The sequence below is a fragment of the Rhinichthys klamathensis genome, unplaced genomic scaffold (genome assembly GCF_029890125.1).
Source record: "Rhinichthys klamathensis goyatoka isolate OS25496 unplaced genomic scaffold, OSU_Roscu_1.1 h1tg000011l_1, whole genome shotgun sequence".
Classification (NCBI taxonomy): Eukaryota; Metazoa; Chordata; class Actinopteri; order Cypriniformes; family Leuciscidae; genus Rhinichthys; species Rhinichthys klamathensis.
Genome location: NW_026606564.1, coordinates 15,036,118 through 15,051,263, shown reverse-complemented (window position 1 = coordinate 15,051,263; position 15,146 = coordinate 15,036,118). Strand labels below are relative to the sequence as shown.

The following is a 15,146-nucleotide window of genomic DNA, read 5'->3' as shown; positions in this document are numbered from 1 at the left end:
AGATGATCTTGGTTTTGGATCATTTGGCTGATGTTCGACGCATCTTTGCGCTTGACCAGAAAGCCTTCCTTTTGCTTTCTATTGTGTGTAATGGAGGACTTTTTGTTCTGCACTGTCGGTCAGTGCCAGCGAGCAGCGGGGAGGTCCCGTCAGGCGTCCCGTTCCTCTGTGCCAGGGAATGAAAGTGCAGATAGTGGAGGTATAATGGAGACCGCAGGGGTAGAGCTGAAGTCTCCTCGCAGAAAGCTTCATTTCTCATGAAGCAGGTGGGAGTCTTTGTTCTCCTCGTGCTCATAAAATCCATTTAGTTCTGTACACCTGGCATACAGGAGGAACATTTTCTGTTTAATGGGTAGAGAATGAGGCCGTAATGAAGTGGCAGACACATTTTGCAGCACAAGCTCTGTGGATGGAAGACATTGGTACCTGTAAAAAGCACTTTATTGGCATTGGTTTAGGTCTTTCAGTGTAGCTTACATATTCGCTGGAAAGTTGCCATTTGTACAAAGAAAATGTAAGGATTGTTTTTAGAAATCATATCAAACCAAAATACTGTAACGATCATAGACATTGGGGAGGCACCAGAGAGGTTTTGCATCCTCATCAATATTAATGGTCAACAAATATGGATTTTTCTGCTTTCTGCTATGGGCCTTAAAGGACATCAGCTAACAGTCGAATTCTCATTCTCTGTGACAGAAGAGCAACAGAGCCACAGGCAGTCTGCTATTTTAAATGGTAATGCTTTATTCTGTTCTTTCAGCATTGAAAACTGTGTATTTGTAAAAATCTGTGTGGTGAGTGATTTACATACAGATGGAGGTTTGATATAAAGTAGAAAAGTAGAATAAAAGCGAGATTTAAAAGATCTAACTCAGCTGATGTAAAGGTAAGCGGCGTGCTGAACCGTCGGAGAGCTTCCGTAACACCACAAAGCAATATAAGGAAACTACATGGCTCCGTTTAAGGCCAAATAGTCAGAAACCCAATTGCTGGTTACAATAAAAAAAATCAATGTGTAAGAATTGTGCCGTTTTAAATGCTAATAATGCAGATACTGAATCAGCTGCTCGAGCGGGCCAGGGAGTATAAGATGCCGCTGGTCCTGGCCTTCGTCGACTACGAGAAGGCCTTCGACTCGGTCGAGATCAACGCCGTGCTGCTCGCCCTCCAACAACAAGGCATCGGTGACGAGCACATTGCCCTGCTGCAGGAGCTGAACACCACCATCACCCTGTTCGACCGGCCGCTTAACATCGAGGTCGGCCGCGGGGTCAAGCAGGGCGACACCATCTCGCCCAAGCTCTTCACCGCCTGCCTCGAGCAAATTTTCCGGCAGCTCAACTGGAACGAGGTCGGCATCAAGATCAACGGCCGCTGGCTCAATCACCTGCGCTTTGCCGATGACATCGTGCTGATAGGCTGTTCGGCGGTCGATGTACAGCAGCGGCTCGACCAGCTCAACCAGGCTGGCGCTCGGTTCGGCCTCAAAATCAATCTGGTCAAAACCAAGTGGATGCGCAACGACCAGGTGGCCGTCATGTCGGCCACCCTTCATGTCGGCCAGCACCAGCTCCAGCAAGTCGATAGCTATATCTACTTGGGCCAGGAGCTGACCACCGACCACAAGATTGGTCGAGAACTGGCACGACGACGCCGAGCCGCCTGGGTCAGCTTTGGCTCAATTGCAGACGGCCACCAACAGAGCTTTTGACCCGGACATCAGGGCCGCCCTATTCAACAGCACCGTCCTGCCGGCCATGCTCTACGGGGCCGAGACCTGGACAACGACGGCGGCCGACCGGCAAAAGCTGGCCGCGACTGAACGCACAATCGAGCGCCGCATGATCGGGGTTAAACAGATCGGCCACGTCCGCAACGAGCAGCTGCGGGCCATGACCAGGGTGGCCGACGCGGTGGACCTGGCCAACAAGGCCAAGAAGCGCTGGGCCGGGCACCTGATGCGGCGGACGTACGAAAGATGGACGCGCAAAGTCACCGTCTGGTTGCCGATCGACATACAGCGGCCACGCGGACGCCCTGCAACACGATGGCGCAACTCGCTACGACAAGATCTGGGACACAATTGAATGGGGCTCGCCCAGGACCGACAGACCTGGGCAGATCGTTGTGGTCTGCGCTGACCACCTTTGGCCGGCGAAGACAGACCGATTCTGGATTCTGGAATGCAGATAACACACACTCCATTGTTGCTGTATGGTTGTTTAAGGTCAAGAAACGTGACTTTTTTAATTACCATTATGGTAAAGCATTTATATAGCGTTTCTCTCACATTCTAGATCATGGGTGTCCAAACTCGGGTCTGTAGGGCTTCTATCCTGCAGATAAATAAATGTCCCATTGTCGCTTTATGGTTTTTCCCTTTTTAGGCTTAAACAAACTCCAAACAGAGGAGAGTCTGCTGGCGAAAAGAGAAATGTGACACAGCTCGTAATAAAACAAGAATCAACATTGGCTTGACTTTTTTGGAGATGGCGAGAACAGCGATTTGAAGTGTTGTATAAGTGGTTATATCTCTTAAGCCTAGAAGTGAATGTTCAAGTGTAGCTTCTTGAGTGTGGAGTAAATTAATTTATTCCTCAAAGATCTCTCTTTATCCCAGTTTGCATATTATTTATCTTAAACCAAAAACCAGATTAGAGTGAATGTGTTCCATATAGCCGTCTCTACCAAATTTCAGTAGTTTGTATTGTACCAATTACAGTGAAAATTAATAATACCTATTCCGATACCACAGCAAAAATGTATTTGCTGTTAAACACACTCCATTTAACTTTGTAACTATTAATAATTATAAAGAGCCTTTTAACATTTTTCTATTAAATACACTTTGCTTCAAAAAAAGACAATTAAACCGTAAATAAGAAAATGAAGAAGAAAACTAATTGGAAGCAATAGACAAAAAAGCACTGTAATGTTCTAAGTACACTCACTTTAGATTACATTGGATAGATGTCTTTTCCTTTCTTATTAGTTCTGTTTGATTATTTTTAACAACTTAACTGACATTTACACTTCAAGAGTTTTTTGAAGTGTGTATCCGCGTGTTTTTTCAGCTAATTGACCTTTTCAGTTGAAAATCCGAGAATGAAGCTAGCAGCAGCAGTTGTTAAATGTATCAGCATTTTACTGAATTTTAATGCAATGAATTTAACTATAGCTCATAAAGTTTAGATATAAGATGCCAGCACTCTTATAAATGTCTCCCAGAGATCACCATCACTTTTCAAATATCCATTATGAGGACACGTTGTGGCTTAATGCTCTTATTTTGTCTTTGTATATGTGTGCTGTGAGAGCCAGCCCAGATGGATAATGTATTTGTGAATCTGGCCTGCACATGGCGGTGCAGCAGAGCTCTGTGCGCTGGCATATGGATGTGAGGTGTGGTGCTTGAGTAGACGAATGCCTCCTGTCATGTGTGTGGCGTTCAGCGGCGCTGAGCAGTATTCAGGTCATGACTGAGTCCAGCGGATCTGCTGCTTCATTTGTCTCATGCAAAGGTCAGCTCTCATGTGTGTTTATTTTAAAGCTCATATGGATGATGGTACCTGGAGCCTGTCGCCCGTTAGCGATGTTAGCCATGTAGCGCTGGTGTGAAGACATAAATACAGTACAACGGATGATGAAGGCGTCTGATATTTCATGTTTGAGAGTTGTTTCTTTCAAATATTCACTCTCATCCGAGAGATTTTAGAAGACACGTTTACATGCCCCTAGCAGAAAATGCATGCTAATAATTTAAACGAAATAAGAGGGATCATACAAATTTCATGCTAGTACTGTCCCGAATAAGCGGTTTCACAGATGTTTACATACTGTGTTGTCCACAAGACAAAATAATAACTGAATTTACACAAATCAACAAATGTTGCAAAAGTTTACACCCCCTAGCTCTTAATGCATAGTGTTGCCATTGTGATCCCTGTAAGTTTGTTAAAATTAAGGCAATGTGCATATATATAAACTTATGAGCAGAACTGTAAGTGTCAACAAAAAAGGAGAAATTTACAGAAATAAATAACTTTGGGCTTAAGCTATTAGAATTGTAGATTAATTATATTTTTGGTTTCGAAATCAAAAAATTAAATCAAAGTTTCCCTTAATGACATGCTTTTTAATGTGTCATCCTCTCTGGAGATGTGTATACACAGTATGTATGTTGGTACAGTTTAACATGGATAGTGCGCACGCACTTACGTAAGTTTAAAGTCACCATGAAATCTAATTGGACATTTCTCGATTTTATGAAATATTGCAGTGTTGATTCTAAAAGATTTATCCATGCACAAACATTTAGTTAAATTCATGTTCCTGGTAATCTTGAATCAGAATAACTTCCTCTTGCAGCATCTCTTCTCTTCTCTGATGATGAGGGCGGGGCTTTAACCTGTCAATCACGTGAGATCAGCCAATAGCAAACCACAACCATCCAATCAATTCCCATGTCATAATCAAGCCCCTCCCTACATTTTACTCAGAAATACATCACAATAGAGAAGAAAAGACTAACACAACTTTCGTTTCATGCTGACTTTAAAAATAGTTATGTTATTATTGCTGTCCTGATGTGTGAAACTTTCTGTTATGCCGTGTTTTCCCTGGAAACCAACAGAAGCAAATTACGGAGGGAGACGGCAGCGTTATTAACTGGCTCTACACAGTATTATGTGTCTTCATAAATGAACAAAACAGATAAATTATGGATAGAAAAGTAAAGTACGCCATTCTTCTCACAAAAAGTATTCATTAATGTTCAGTTGCTGTGCAATATCGTACTAATCCATGACCTGATTCTGCTCCATCAGGTCACATGCTTTATTATATACGTGACAGTCGAGCAGTGGATGTTGTTCATGTCATCTGTGGAAACTTACATATAAAAAACAATAGTGTGAAAAGTAATTTCCTCCAGTCATCCTAGCATTGGGAGAACAAGTCCTCTGGAGCGGCACCAGATGCCATTGAGCTGACTGAGGAGAAATGCAAAGTCTGGGTATAATGTGCAATAAGCAGCAGAATATGAGTGTATTATCTCTACAGTAACACTGCTGTGTGTTGTGTTGCTGGGATCAGTGTGTTCAGCCGTCTCATCACAACCATTTCTCTCGCTGTCTCTCTCTTACTCTTATAAAACTGTATTTTTTACAGCTCTGGCCCTTGCTATTCTTTGGAGGAGAATATTAGTCGAGGAGTGCATTAGAGTGTGTGTGTGTGTGTGTGTGTGTGAGAGCTACGACAGTTCAGAGAAAGAAGATCGATATACAGAATAAACTTGTGCTGCTGGAGGAATTAGAGAAAGGAGAGAAAGGAGAAATCACTTCAATTCATGGCATTTGCTGTATTGATAAAGCTGCCTGCACTTTTCAAGATCTGTCTGTTCACACATAGAGGGACCAATTTCTCAGGAATATATATTTGCATTTTATATTTTCTTGGAAAGATGTCATGTGATGCTCTGCTGCGGGGTCGCTTGTTTGTTAGACTGTCGACAGAAGAGTGGCAGGACTGTGCTTTTAGAAACAGACTGAGACTTTATGGCATGCTATACAGGGAGAACCAAGGAGATTGTCTAAATACTTGATGATGTTTCCCTGAGTTGTTCAGTAATGCTCTCTTTCTACAGTGCTTTGTGTGGCGGCTGGGGTGTATTCCAGGAGAGCGGTCAGATCCTCAAACGCTGGGTTATTGATCCGTCTCGCTGCAGTGCACATCCATGGCAGCATCTCTGGGGAATTCACTTGCACAACGATTGTTAATGTTCAATCCTAAAATAACAGCTATAGGTGCAGCTCATCTCTCAGCGAGTTCAATCACGGATCGCTTGCGCTCGAACTGTTATCTAGTATAAACTTCCTTAGTCTGATGATGCAACGTGATCACATGGGTATTTGTAGGTATTTTACATAAAATACGGTTCCACCACGTGCACATTTACTTGCATGCACTTGCACACTAAAACGTACAATATTGAAGAATGATGACACCAACTAAAATGTAAATCATTTACATGAACAACTTTGCAGATGCGGAAATGAATATTTTATTCATGGGACTAATCGGTTGACTTCTGGTGCCAAGTTGTTTCAAAGCATTACATAATTTGAAAACCCTTTAAAATCTACAAATAAATCGAATTTCTGTAATCATTATTTTTCACGTATTTTGTTTGCCGTGGGACACTGTAACAAAAAAAAAAACATAAAATACACCTCAAACGCTGCATAAAATGACAATAAAATAATCCATTTTATTCTTGTGCTGTAATCCAAATTAAGCAGAATCCAAATGATTGCTTTATGTAATAAACAAATACAAATACCGGCCTTTATTTAGTAATTGTAACCTTCAAATCTCACTCTGTCTGGATGTTGGTTAGAGTAGGTAACAGCTGTCGAGAACATAAAAATGCAAAATTAAAAGCCATCTCTCAAGAACATGAGACGACTTTGTTCTTAGTTGTGCTTTGAGACCATGATCCATTAGATCATGCCACATATTTGGAGAATAGACTCTGGTTGTATCAGGTCTGGTGGAGAATGTCACATCTGGGAACCAATAGTAGAAAAGGACCATTGAATCTAATGAAGATCAGGGCTTAAACAAAACAAAACTTTCGCTTCTTTCTGAGCTGAATCGGTATTCTACTTTTACCATTATGAAAACTTGTTTTAAATTATTTTTGCCTATACTTTAGATAAGAACTTAAATATAACTTAAATTATTGTTTGAATAAATACAGCGTTTTCTTTACTCAAAAAACACAACGTTGGTAACGGCTAATGTTTTATGTGTTTGAGGAGCAGAGAAGAGATTCTTCTATAAGTCTGGTATTTGTCATCTAGTATTCGCCAATAAATCCTGCACTTCATCTTTCATAAGTTATAAGATTATAAGATTTTGGCCAAATGTATTAAAAGACAGGAAAAACTGAGCACCCACAGCTACCGTTAATGACTGATAAAACACACATCTCTGACATTTGCTGGTGAAAAACCTCTTTACTCATTTTGAGCTTGATTTTGGTAAATTGTTACAAATATAATGATACATGTGACCTTACATAAAGCCGCAGTACTAACTTTGACCACATGGTGTTTAATTATTTAAAAACATTTCCTCAATAGTTTTTCACTAACCTCTAATTTTCACTGGTTTCAAAACACACACCACGCTGGATATTATCTGCAATTTTCCCTTAAATGTAAAAAGCATAACGGTTGGTTACATATCCTCGGAAAAAATCCTGCGATCCAAAAGCTAATTTAGCGACTTTGACAACTGTCGACAAGTAACTTTATAATCTCCTTTGCGCTAGTGCATACATATTGCCTACAAGGGAAAAGTAACCATAAAGATGTTGAATTAAACGTAAACGCAGCTTTTCCACATATATCCTGGCGATTATAATCGTAGCATATACTTACCGCTTTTCACTCAATTTCTGCAAATCAGTTTTTGTGGATGAATGACTGTCTCTCTTTAGTCTTCGTCAACACGCGCTTGCACCTCCTGCTGGTGAGGATGACTTACAGCAGGGGGAGATTATATATCGGTACTCTACTGCTATTCCTGCAGTTCCCCGATGTGCAATGTTGAATTTTCTGTCGAACCCCTGAATTTGTGGAAGCGAATTTGCAGAGTGAAATAAAATGGACCGAAAATTGAAAATTATAGGAGGTATTTTTAAATAGACCGAATTTTTTGGAAGTGAAGTCTGGAAGGCGAATAAGGATTACTGAATTTTTAATAATGAAAGTGTGTGTGAAATGTTTTGAATTGAAACATTCACAGCTTAAATATACAACCATGTTGAATTTCAGCCCCTAAAAATGCAAGCACTGTTAATGCAATGCACTGTAACAAATTTCTAACCTCCCCAACTCAAAATTTTCTAGTGACTAGGGCTGTCAAACGATTAATCGCGATTAATCGCATCCAAAATAAAAGTTTGTGTTTACATAATATATGTGTGTGTAGTGCGTATAATTATTTTGTATATATAAATACACACACACATGCATGTATATATTTAAGAAAAATGTGTTATTAATATATAAAATATTTATATTTATATATAATATTAATTATGTATAAATATATATATAATATATACATGCAAATATTTCTTAAATATATACATGCATGTGTGTGTATTTATATATACAAAATTATTATACACACTACACACACATATATTATGTAAACACAAAGTTTTATTTTGGATGCGATTAATCGCGATTAATCATTTGACAGCCCTACTAGTGACTGATTTCTAAATTTAATTTTAACACTTTGCAGAATTTCACTTGAGCCAATTGAAAAATTTAGATAGAAAAATTTTGAGTTGGGAGGTTAGAAATTTTTTTTTTTATTGCTATACAAGCTTTTTTTATTAGTGCTATTCAAGCTTTTTGTTTGTTTGTTTCAAATACATTTGTCATTATTTTCCTTCCATATCAAAACTAGTAAGTTCGACCTGCTGTAAGTGACCGGGCAAATCTGTTTGGCAGCCATTTACTGGCGGACGCTAGACTGCAATTTGTGTTCCTAAGATTCCCACATGCCAGGCAATCTTTCTAAAATGAGCAGTTCTCTGAGGACAAAATGGAGCCCATAAGTTCATCTGAGAACAGTCAGTGGTTTCTCCATTATAGACAAAGCCGTGAGTTACTTGAAATGGGTACATTGAAGTTCCTTGAGTGCAATAGGTAATCACAGAATAATGTCGAGAAACGGGGATATTCGCATCATGGTCCTGATCACCTCTTCTTGTTTATTTTGCAGCTGATAGTACATTACGTCTTAAGTGATCTATATGGTCTACTCAATTGGGGACCACGTCCGGCAGTTTATTTCCAACCATGCTCTTAGAGCCTAAATCTAATGGCAGCCAATCAAACACCTAGCCTGGGAAAACCCTGACAACTTCCGGCAAATTTAGATTTGCTCTGAAAGTTAGTCTGGCAAAGAGCTCATTCAAGCCCATTTCCAATCCGCCGAAATCGCGGCACCAATCAGAAGCGTTGGGGCGGGCTTTACACGATGACGACAGCGCTGGGATTTTGAAGCAGATTTTGTAGCCTACATTACAAAGATGGATGCCGCCGACGAACATCACTCGTTCCAATCAGCTATCGCGTCTGTTTTAAGCGATTTGAACGTTTCCTTTTAGTTAAAAACCGAGCAAAGAACAACACTCGAGATGTTTCTCCGCCGCTCTGCATACGTCATCTCCTTCATCGCTCTGATTGGGTTTAGGTCTATCCGCGACGTCCGTTGGTGACGCCCCTCTGGAAATGATTTGTCTATGACGCTTTGCCAGACCATAACTCACTTACAACAGAGAATGGTCTGGTTTTAACCAGGCTATCAAACACCAGCTTTGTGAACACCTCTTCCTCAATACATTACGTCCAATACTTTAACAAGAATGCATTGTTGTTGTCAAAGGCCAATCCATGACAATTTGTCTGCCACAGTGTTTCTGGAAGATCAAATTACCTTCAATTGCCTGGCGGCAAGTGTTAATTTCCCACACTGGTCCTCCTGAAAAACAAATCAATGTAAAGCAAAGCAAAAGTAAAGCAAAAACAAAGTAATGCAAGTTATCAATACAATTACTGCTTGAGCAAAAAGATCTCTATTATCTCTGAGAATCTCTGCTTGTCTAATGTGGGAACGGATCTCAAGCTAGGGGTCACCATTGATGACCGTCTCTGGTGTGCTTGATCTCTCAGATCCAGACGCTGTTGCTGAGGTTGAGTCGAAGGATGAAGGAGATGGCCATCTGAGGAGCCGGATCTGTCCCGAGGAGGAGGAAGAGGAGGAGGAAGAGCAGGTGTTCGAGCCCCTGAGCTCTCTCACGCCACACAAGACTCTTCAGTGCCACCTCACAGGTAAACAAGGACCACAGTACATTTCTAAATTAGACACACCATCACTTTAGGCTCGCTAATGATAGCTAATAATAATGCTAAGAGAAAGGGATAACAGACAAAAATGTTTGGAACTGCACAAAAGTACAAATTAATTGCACAAGCTCCTCCAGAATGTGCATTATAAGTGAACTGCATTGTGGACCGCACTCAGATCGCCTCTAGTTTGCTTTAAAATGGTCAGAATTTCTTTGAAACATTGACTTTGCTAGCTAATAGCTAACAGTGTTGTGTGAAGCTAAACATATCTTTCTGTTTTATAATTTGAATGCTGATTCATTGAGAAATACCTTGACATTTGTGCATTGAGCCCATGTGTAGGCGTTAGTTGTAGATCCATTAAAAAAAAAACATGAAAGTGTACATGACTGAGTCTAACACTGTTGTGTAGATGACACTCGGGTCTGACGCGTGTCTGCCATGTTCAGATGCAGCCGACCTTGCTTCATTATTATGGCTTTTTCTCTAGGTTGGAGATTAGGTTTCTATAAGTCAGTACTTCTACATGATTGATTTTACTGTATTTGATCAGTGACTTCAGAGCAGCCCCTCATTAAAAATCCCTGTGTCTCTGACAAATATGTCTTAATTGTCCAGTACTTGAGATGGGGGTTTAAATGAGTTCCCTGTGGAGGCCAAAAGAAGAATGTAGTCGTCATTTGTGAACGTTTATTTATGATTAAATACGTTTTTGCTTCAGATGGGTCTGATATTACAGCCGTGCCGCAATTTTTATAAAATTTTCACAGATTAAATTCAGCAGAAAAGGCTTGAACACAGTCATTAAGCTTCATAATAAGCCTGATTTACTGTAAGCCATGCAAACCTTAAAGTGTAACTTTGCCGATTTTCAACCCACTTTGTGTTGTGACAGTGTCGGTAGTACAGTGCGTGCTGAATTATTAGGCACGTTGAATTTTTTTTTTTTTTAGGCACATTTTACCAATTCCAAACCACATTAATCTTAATAACTACTATTAATTTTGTATTTAATCATTTATAAGTGATATATACACTTGTTCATGAAGGCTGTAAATGAAAAACGCCTTATATTCAGGTGTGCAGAATTATTAGGCACGTTTTCTTTTACAGCCAAAAAAGAGATTTAACTCAGACTGAAAAGTCAAGAATTATTAAATGCCCATGAGAAGGATGCAATACTAATGCAATACTAGAAATTGCAGTTAAGGCATGAGCATTGGACAGGGAAATGCTCAAATACAGGTGGAGAAGAAAAGACTGAAGAATTAAGGTGAAGAATTAAGTGTGAAACCATCAGGAACCCTTTAGTCTACATCTGAGTTAACGTGTGTATATATATATATATATATATATATATATTCCTTGTGAAATACTAGTGTGTGTGTGTGTGTGTGTGTGTGTATATATATATATATATATATATATATATATATATATATATATATATATATATATATTCCTTGTGAAATACTAGTGTGTGTATATATATATATTCCTTGTGAAATACTAGTGTGTGTGTGTCTGTGTGTATATATATATATATATATATATATATATTAGGGCTGTCAAATGATTAATCGTAATTAATCACATCCAAAATAATATTATTATTTTTACATAATATATGTGGGTGCACTGTGTATAATTATTTTATATATATAAATACACACACATGCTTGTATATATTTAAGAAATATTTTCATGTATATACTGTATATAGATTTATATATAATTTATATTATATCTAAATATAAATATTTTATATATAAATAATATTTTTTTCTTAAATATACATGCATGTGTGTGTACAAAATAATTATACACAGTGCTCCCACATATATTATGTAAAAAAACTTTTATTTTGGATGTGATTAATCGTGATTAATCATTTGACAGCCCTAATATATATATATATATATATATATATATATATATATATATATATATATTTATATTCCTTGTGAAATACTAGTGTGTGTGTATATATATATATATAATTTACTAACAATTACAGAACAAAATAAAATACATTTTTTAATTAAGACGTAAATTAACTTTAGTCAGACAGAGCTTGCTACATGCAAACTTCCTATATACTGGACTCTTATGTCAGAACTGGCACAGTGTAATTGAATGAATTATTATGTGTTAAACAACGCATATCTTTCAAGAGGTCAAGGTTTAGCTGGTTAGCATGGTGTAGTTAGCCCAGCTAGCACAATACATGCAGTGACTACACCATTCATTCATTCATGGGCAAAAAAGCCTCTTTCTCCTGGGAGGACTAGTGAAGGTGTGGAGACGGTGCTCGTTCTGGTGCTACGATCAGCCAATCGGCACTGTCATGATGTCATTTAGCTGCGGCTCAGGTGATTGGCTCAAACCTGATCGCCCATGAGAACAAATGGAAGCAAGCAGGTTGTGTATTTCTGGGAAGGCCTGAGCCAGGTGAGATGGTTACAAATGCTAACGAACAGCTTTCTCCTGGTATTACAGACCCGGGAAAAAACAACACAATACGATATTTATTGCATTCCTCATATCTCAGGTAGAATATACAGTCAAACCAAAAATGAATCAGACACCAGATATATGTTTTTATATTTGTTTTACTAGTGTGTGCAGGACACTATAGTTCATTCATGTAAGTGAGGAAAGCAAAATAAAGTAAACTGTGACGTATTATACATAAAAATTCTTCATTCAGTGACTACCAGTAAAATGTATACAAATTTGGGACCAAACATTATTCCTCCACTTTGAGCTGATCATGTTTTCTTCAGTGTGTTTTCTGTAACTGCTAATGCTCTTTTTACACACAGACTGAACAACATGAAGCATTGCTTGGTCACTGGTTGAGCTAAACTGGTATTATCTAATTGTGGAGTTAAATTTACCAGCTGACAGATATTCAACATAATTCATGTGTGAGAGTCTAACAGAAGGACGGACAAAACCAGTGAAATATCAACTGAGTTCGTCATGTTTTACCACCATTTTCTAAACTATAGCGAATAAACTGTGATAATGTGAGAAATGTTGAAGGTGTCTGAATACATGTTGGTTTGACTGTATTTGATATACAGTGGTGCAGGGAACACTGACTAAGGGTGTGCGAAACAATTTTCCAACATAAAAGCGAGTAACACACAAAGAGAGCGAGTCTGTAAGAGATGTCACGTGTCACCTGGATCAATGGCTGCCGTCGTCTCGGCCCGGTCCAGAGCAGCTTTAACACCTCTCTGTGCACTTAAGCCATGACCACTGCAGTGCGTTATGGGAATGGGCCTGATGGATCCACCCGTGTCCCTGATGTGATTGGACTATTGATCGTGCTAATGCAGAACTGCAGAGAGAGAGAGAGAGAGCTATAGGAATGTCTCCCACAGGACCTGCTGTCTTCCACAGGAACAGGAAAGGAAGAATATCCGCACCCACCCAGCGTTCCTCACACTAACCCCCAACCCGAGCTCTGGGTCCCCCGGGGGGGGGGGGGTCTTTCTGCCGGGGTAGAGAGGTATAACGCTCCCCAGAGAGGGGTGGGGGAGCAGTGTTTACCTCTCGAAGCTCTCGCTGTCGGTGGGGTTCTGGCTCCGGCCCGGCTGAGGATCGAGTTTCTGCATCCTGACGGTTCAGTCCTCAGGGACGCTGGAAATGCAACAGCTGTCCATCTCCTCATAAACGCTCAGTGATACAGATCCTCAAGGTCAACATCATAGGCAGCTGACAGATAGACACACGTATCCAGTTAAACAAAGAATGTTTTTTATTCATTTATGTGCAAATGACCGTTCGCAAAGACCCGGCCCCTTTAGTTACTGTTGCTATGCCCGACAAGCCATGCCGCTCATGTTCTCAAGCAGTGAAAACGCCTCAACTTTGAAATTTGTCAATTTTTTAAAGAAATTTAAACAATAAATACCGTTTTGTGGCACTTTAATGTGTCTGACAGATCGCTGTATCCTCAGTTAAAGCTGCTCGTGAACCGATCATCTTTTCCTTCTAGTTAATTTATAGCATCAAATAAACATGAATGAACATCAGAAGGAATGTTGTTTCAATCGTGGAAAGACGTCAGTACACACCGTTTTTCAAGATCTAATCCACGGACGTTAATCTACTAACTCTCCTGACTGCTTTGTCGGACAAAAAGGGCAGATTCGGCGGATGGCGGATTTTGATTCGTCAGATCGCCTGTCAATCAAACAGGGTGAATAGGCTTTATGCCGAGCGTCACGTGACCAAGCCGGAAAACAGATCACATCGCTTCCGATTCAGGTCTTTTGTATGTGCTTCATGAATTTTTTTGTGGTTTTACTCAAGATAACTTAAAAGGAGCAGGCAAAAATGAGCATAACCAATGTCCCTCGCATGTGCAGATTGATATTTAAACGTTTTTTAAATTTTTCTTCTTCACACTAACGTTTAGATATTTAAATAGCATAAAACACCGATAACAAAGTGAACTTAGTAGGTTAGCTGATTACCTTAAAAATCCATTGATATCGTAGTTAGTTCTTACGGCCGTTAACACTTTCTCTGACAAGCGGATGCAATGAGACCCGTTTTCCGGTTTGGTCACGTGACACTCGGCATAAAGCCTGTTACTGTATACGAGATGACAAGATGTGACGTTCTTCTCAGAGCGGTTCATGATCTCGGACTCAGAGTTATGTGTGTCTATGGCAGCGCTATCAACACCAATATGAATCTGCAGTGGTCACATTGTACAAGTCGGAGCTCTCCGAAATTTCAGAGATTAATTACGAGTTCTACGAGGATGGGAACACTTTCTACATGTCAGAATCTTGTAATTACGATAATTACGACATGGAGTGAACGGATATATAATTATAAACTGCTAGCAGGCACTGAAGCCACCAGAAGTTTTGGAGCGGCCATATTGCTTTTCCCAACTGACGGAGGGCATCATTGGTTGACAGCCAAATCTATGTCAACGTTTATGGTCTTTTCAAGAGGATAAGAAATATATAAAAATCATTAAGATGCGTGCGTCTACTGCACACTGATGACACATAATATTTATTTATGTACACAATTATGTAAACTTAAAAAAATGATTAAACATGAACTTATCTGGGACTGATGACTGATTTGATTATACAAGCGTCTGTTACTATATTACACTATATTCTTTTAAAATTCAAAGTTTATGCTCAGGAGCTTAAAGTCGTGAAGCATGTA

General features: G+C 39.5%; 1 protein-coding gene across 2 annotated transcripts in view; it reads left to right on the top strand.

The window, feature by feature from the left end:
• LOC130100056 (zinc finger protein 521) overlaps positions 1-15,146 on the top strand; it is a 132,983-nt gene that overhangs the window by 11,577 nt on the left and 106,260 nt on the right. For both annotated transcript variants that reach the window (XM_056265624.1, XM_056265623.1), the window contains exon 2: positions 9,762-9,920. Coding sequence is in view for 1 of the 2 variants with exons in the window: in XM_056265623.1 (XP_056121598.1) it covers positions 9,762-9,920 (159 nt within the window). In the remaining variant the exon portion in view is untranslated. The remainder of the gene's footprint in view (positions 1-9,761; positions 9,921-15,146) is intronic.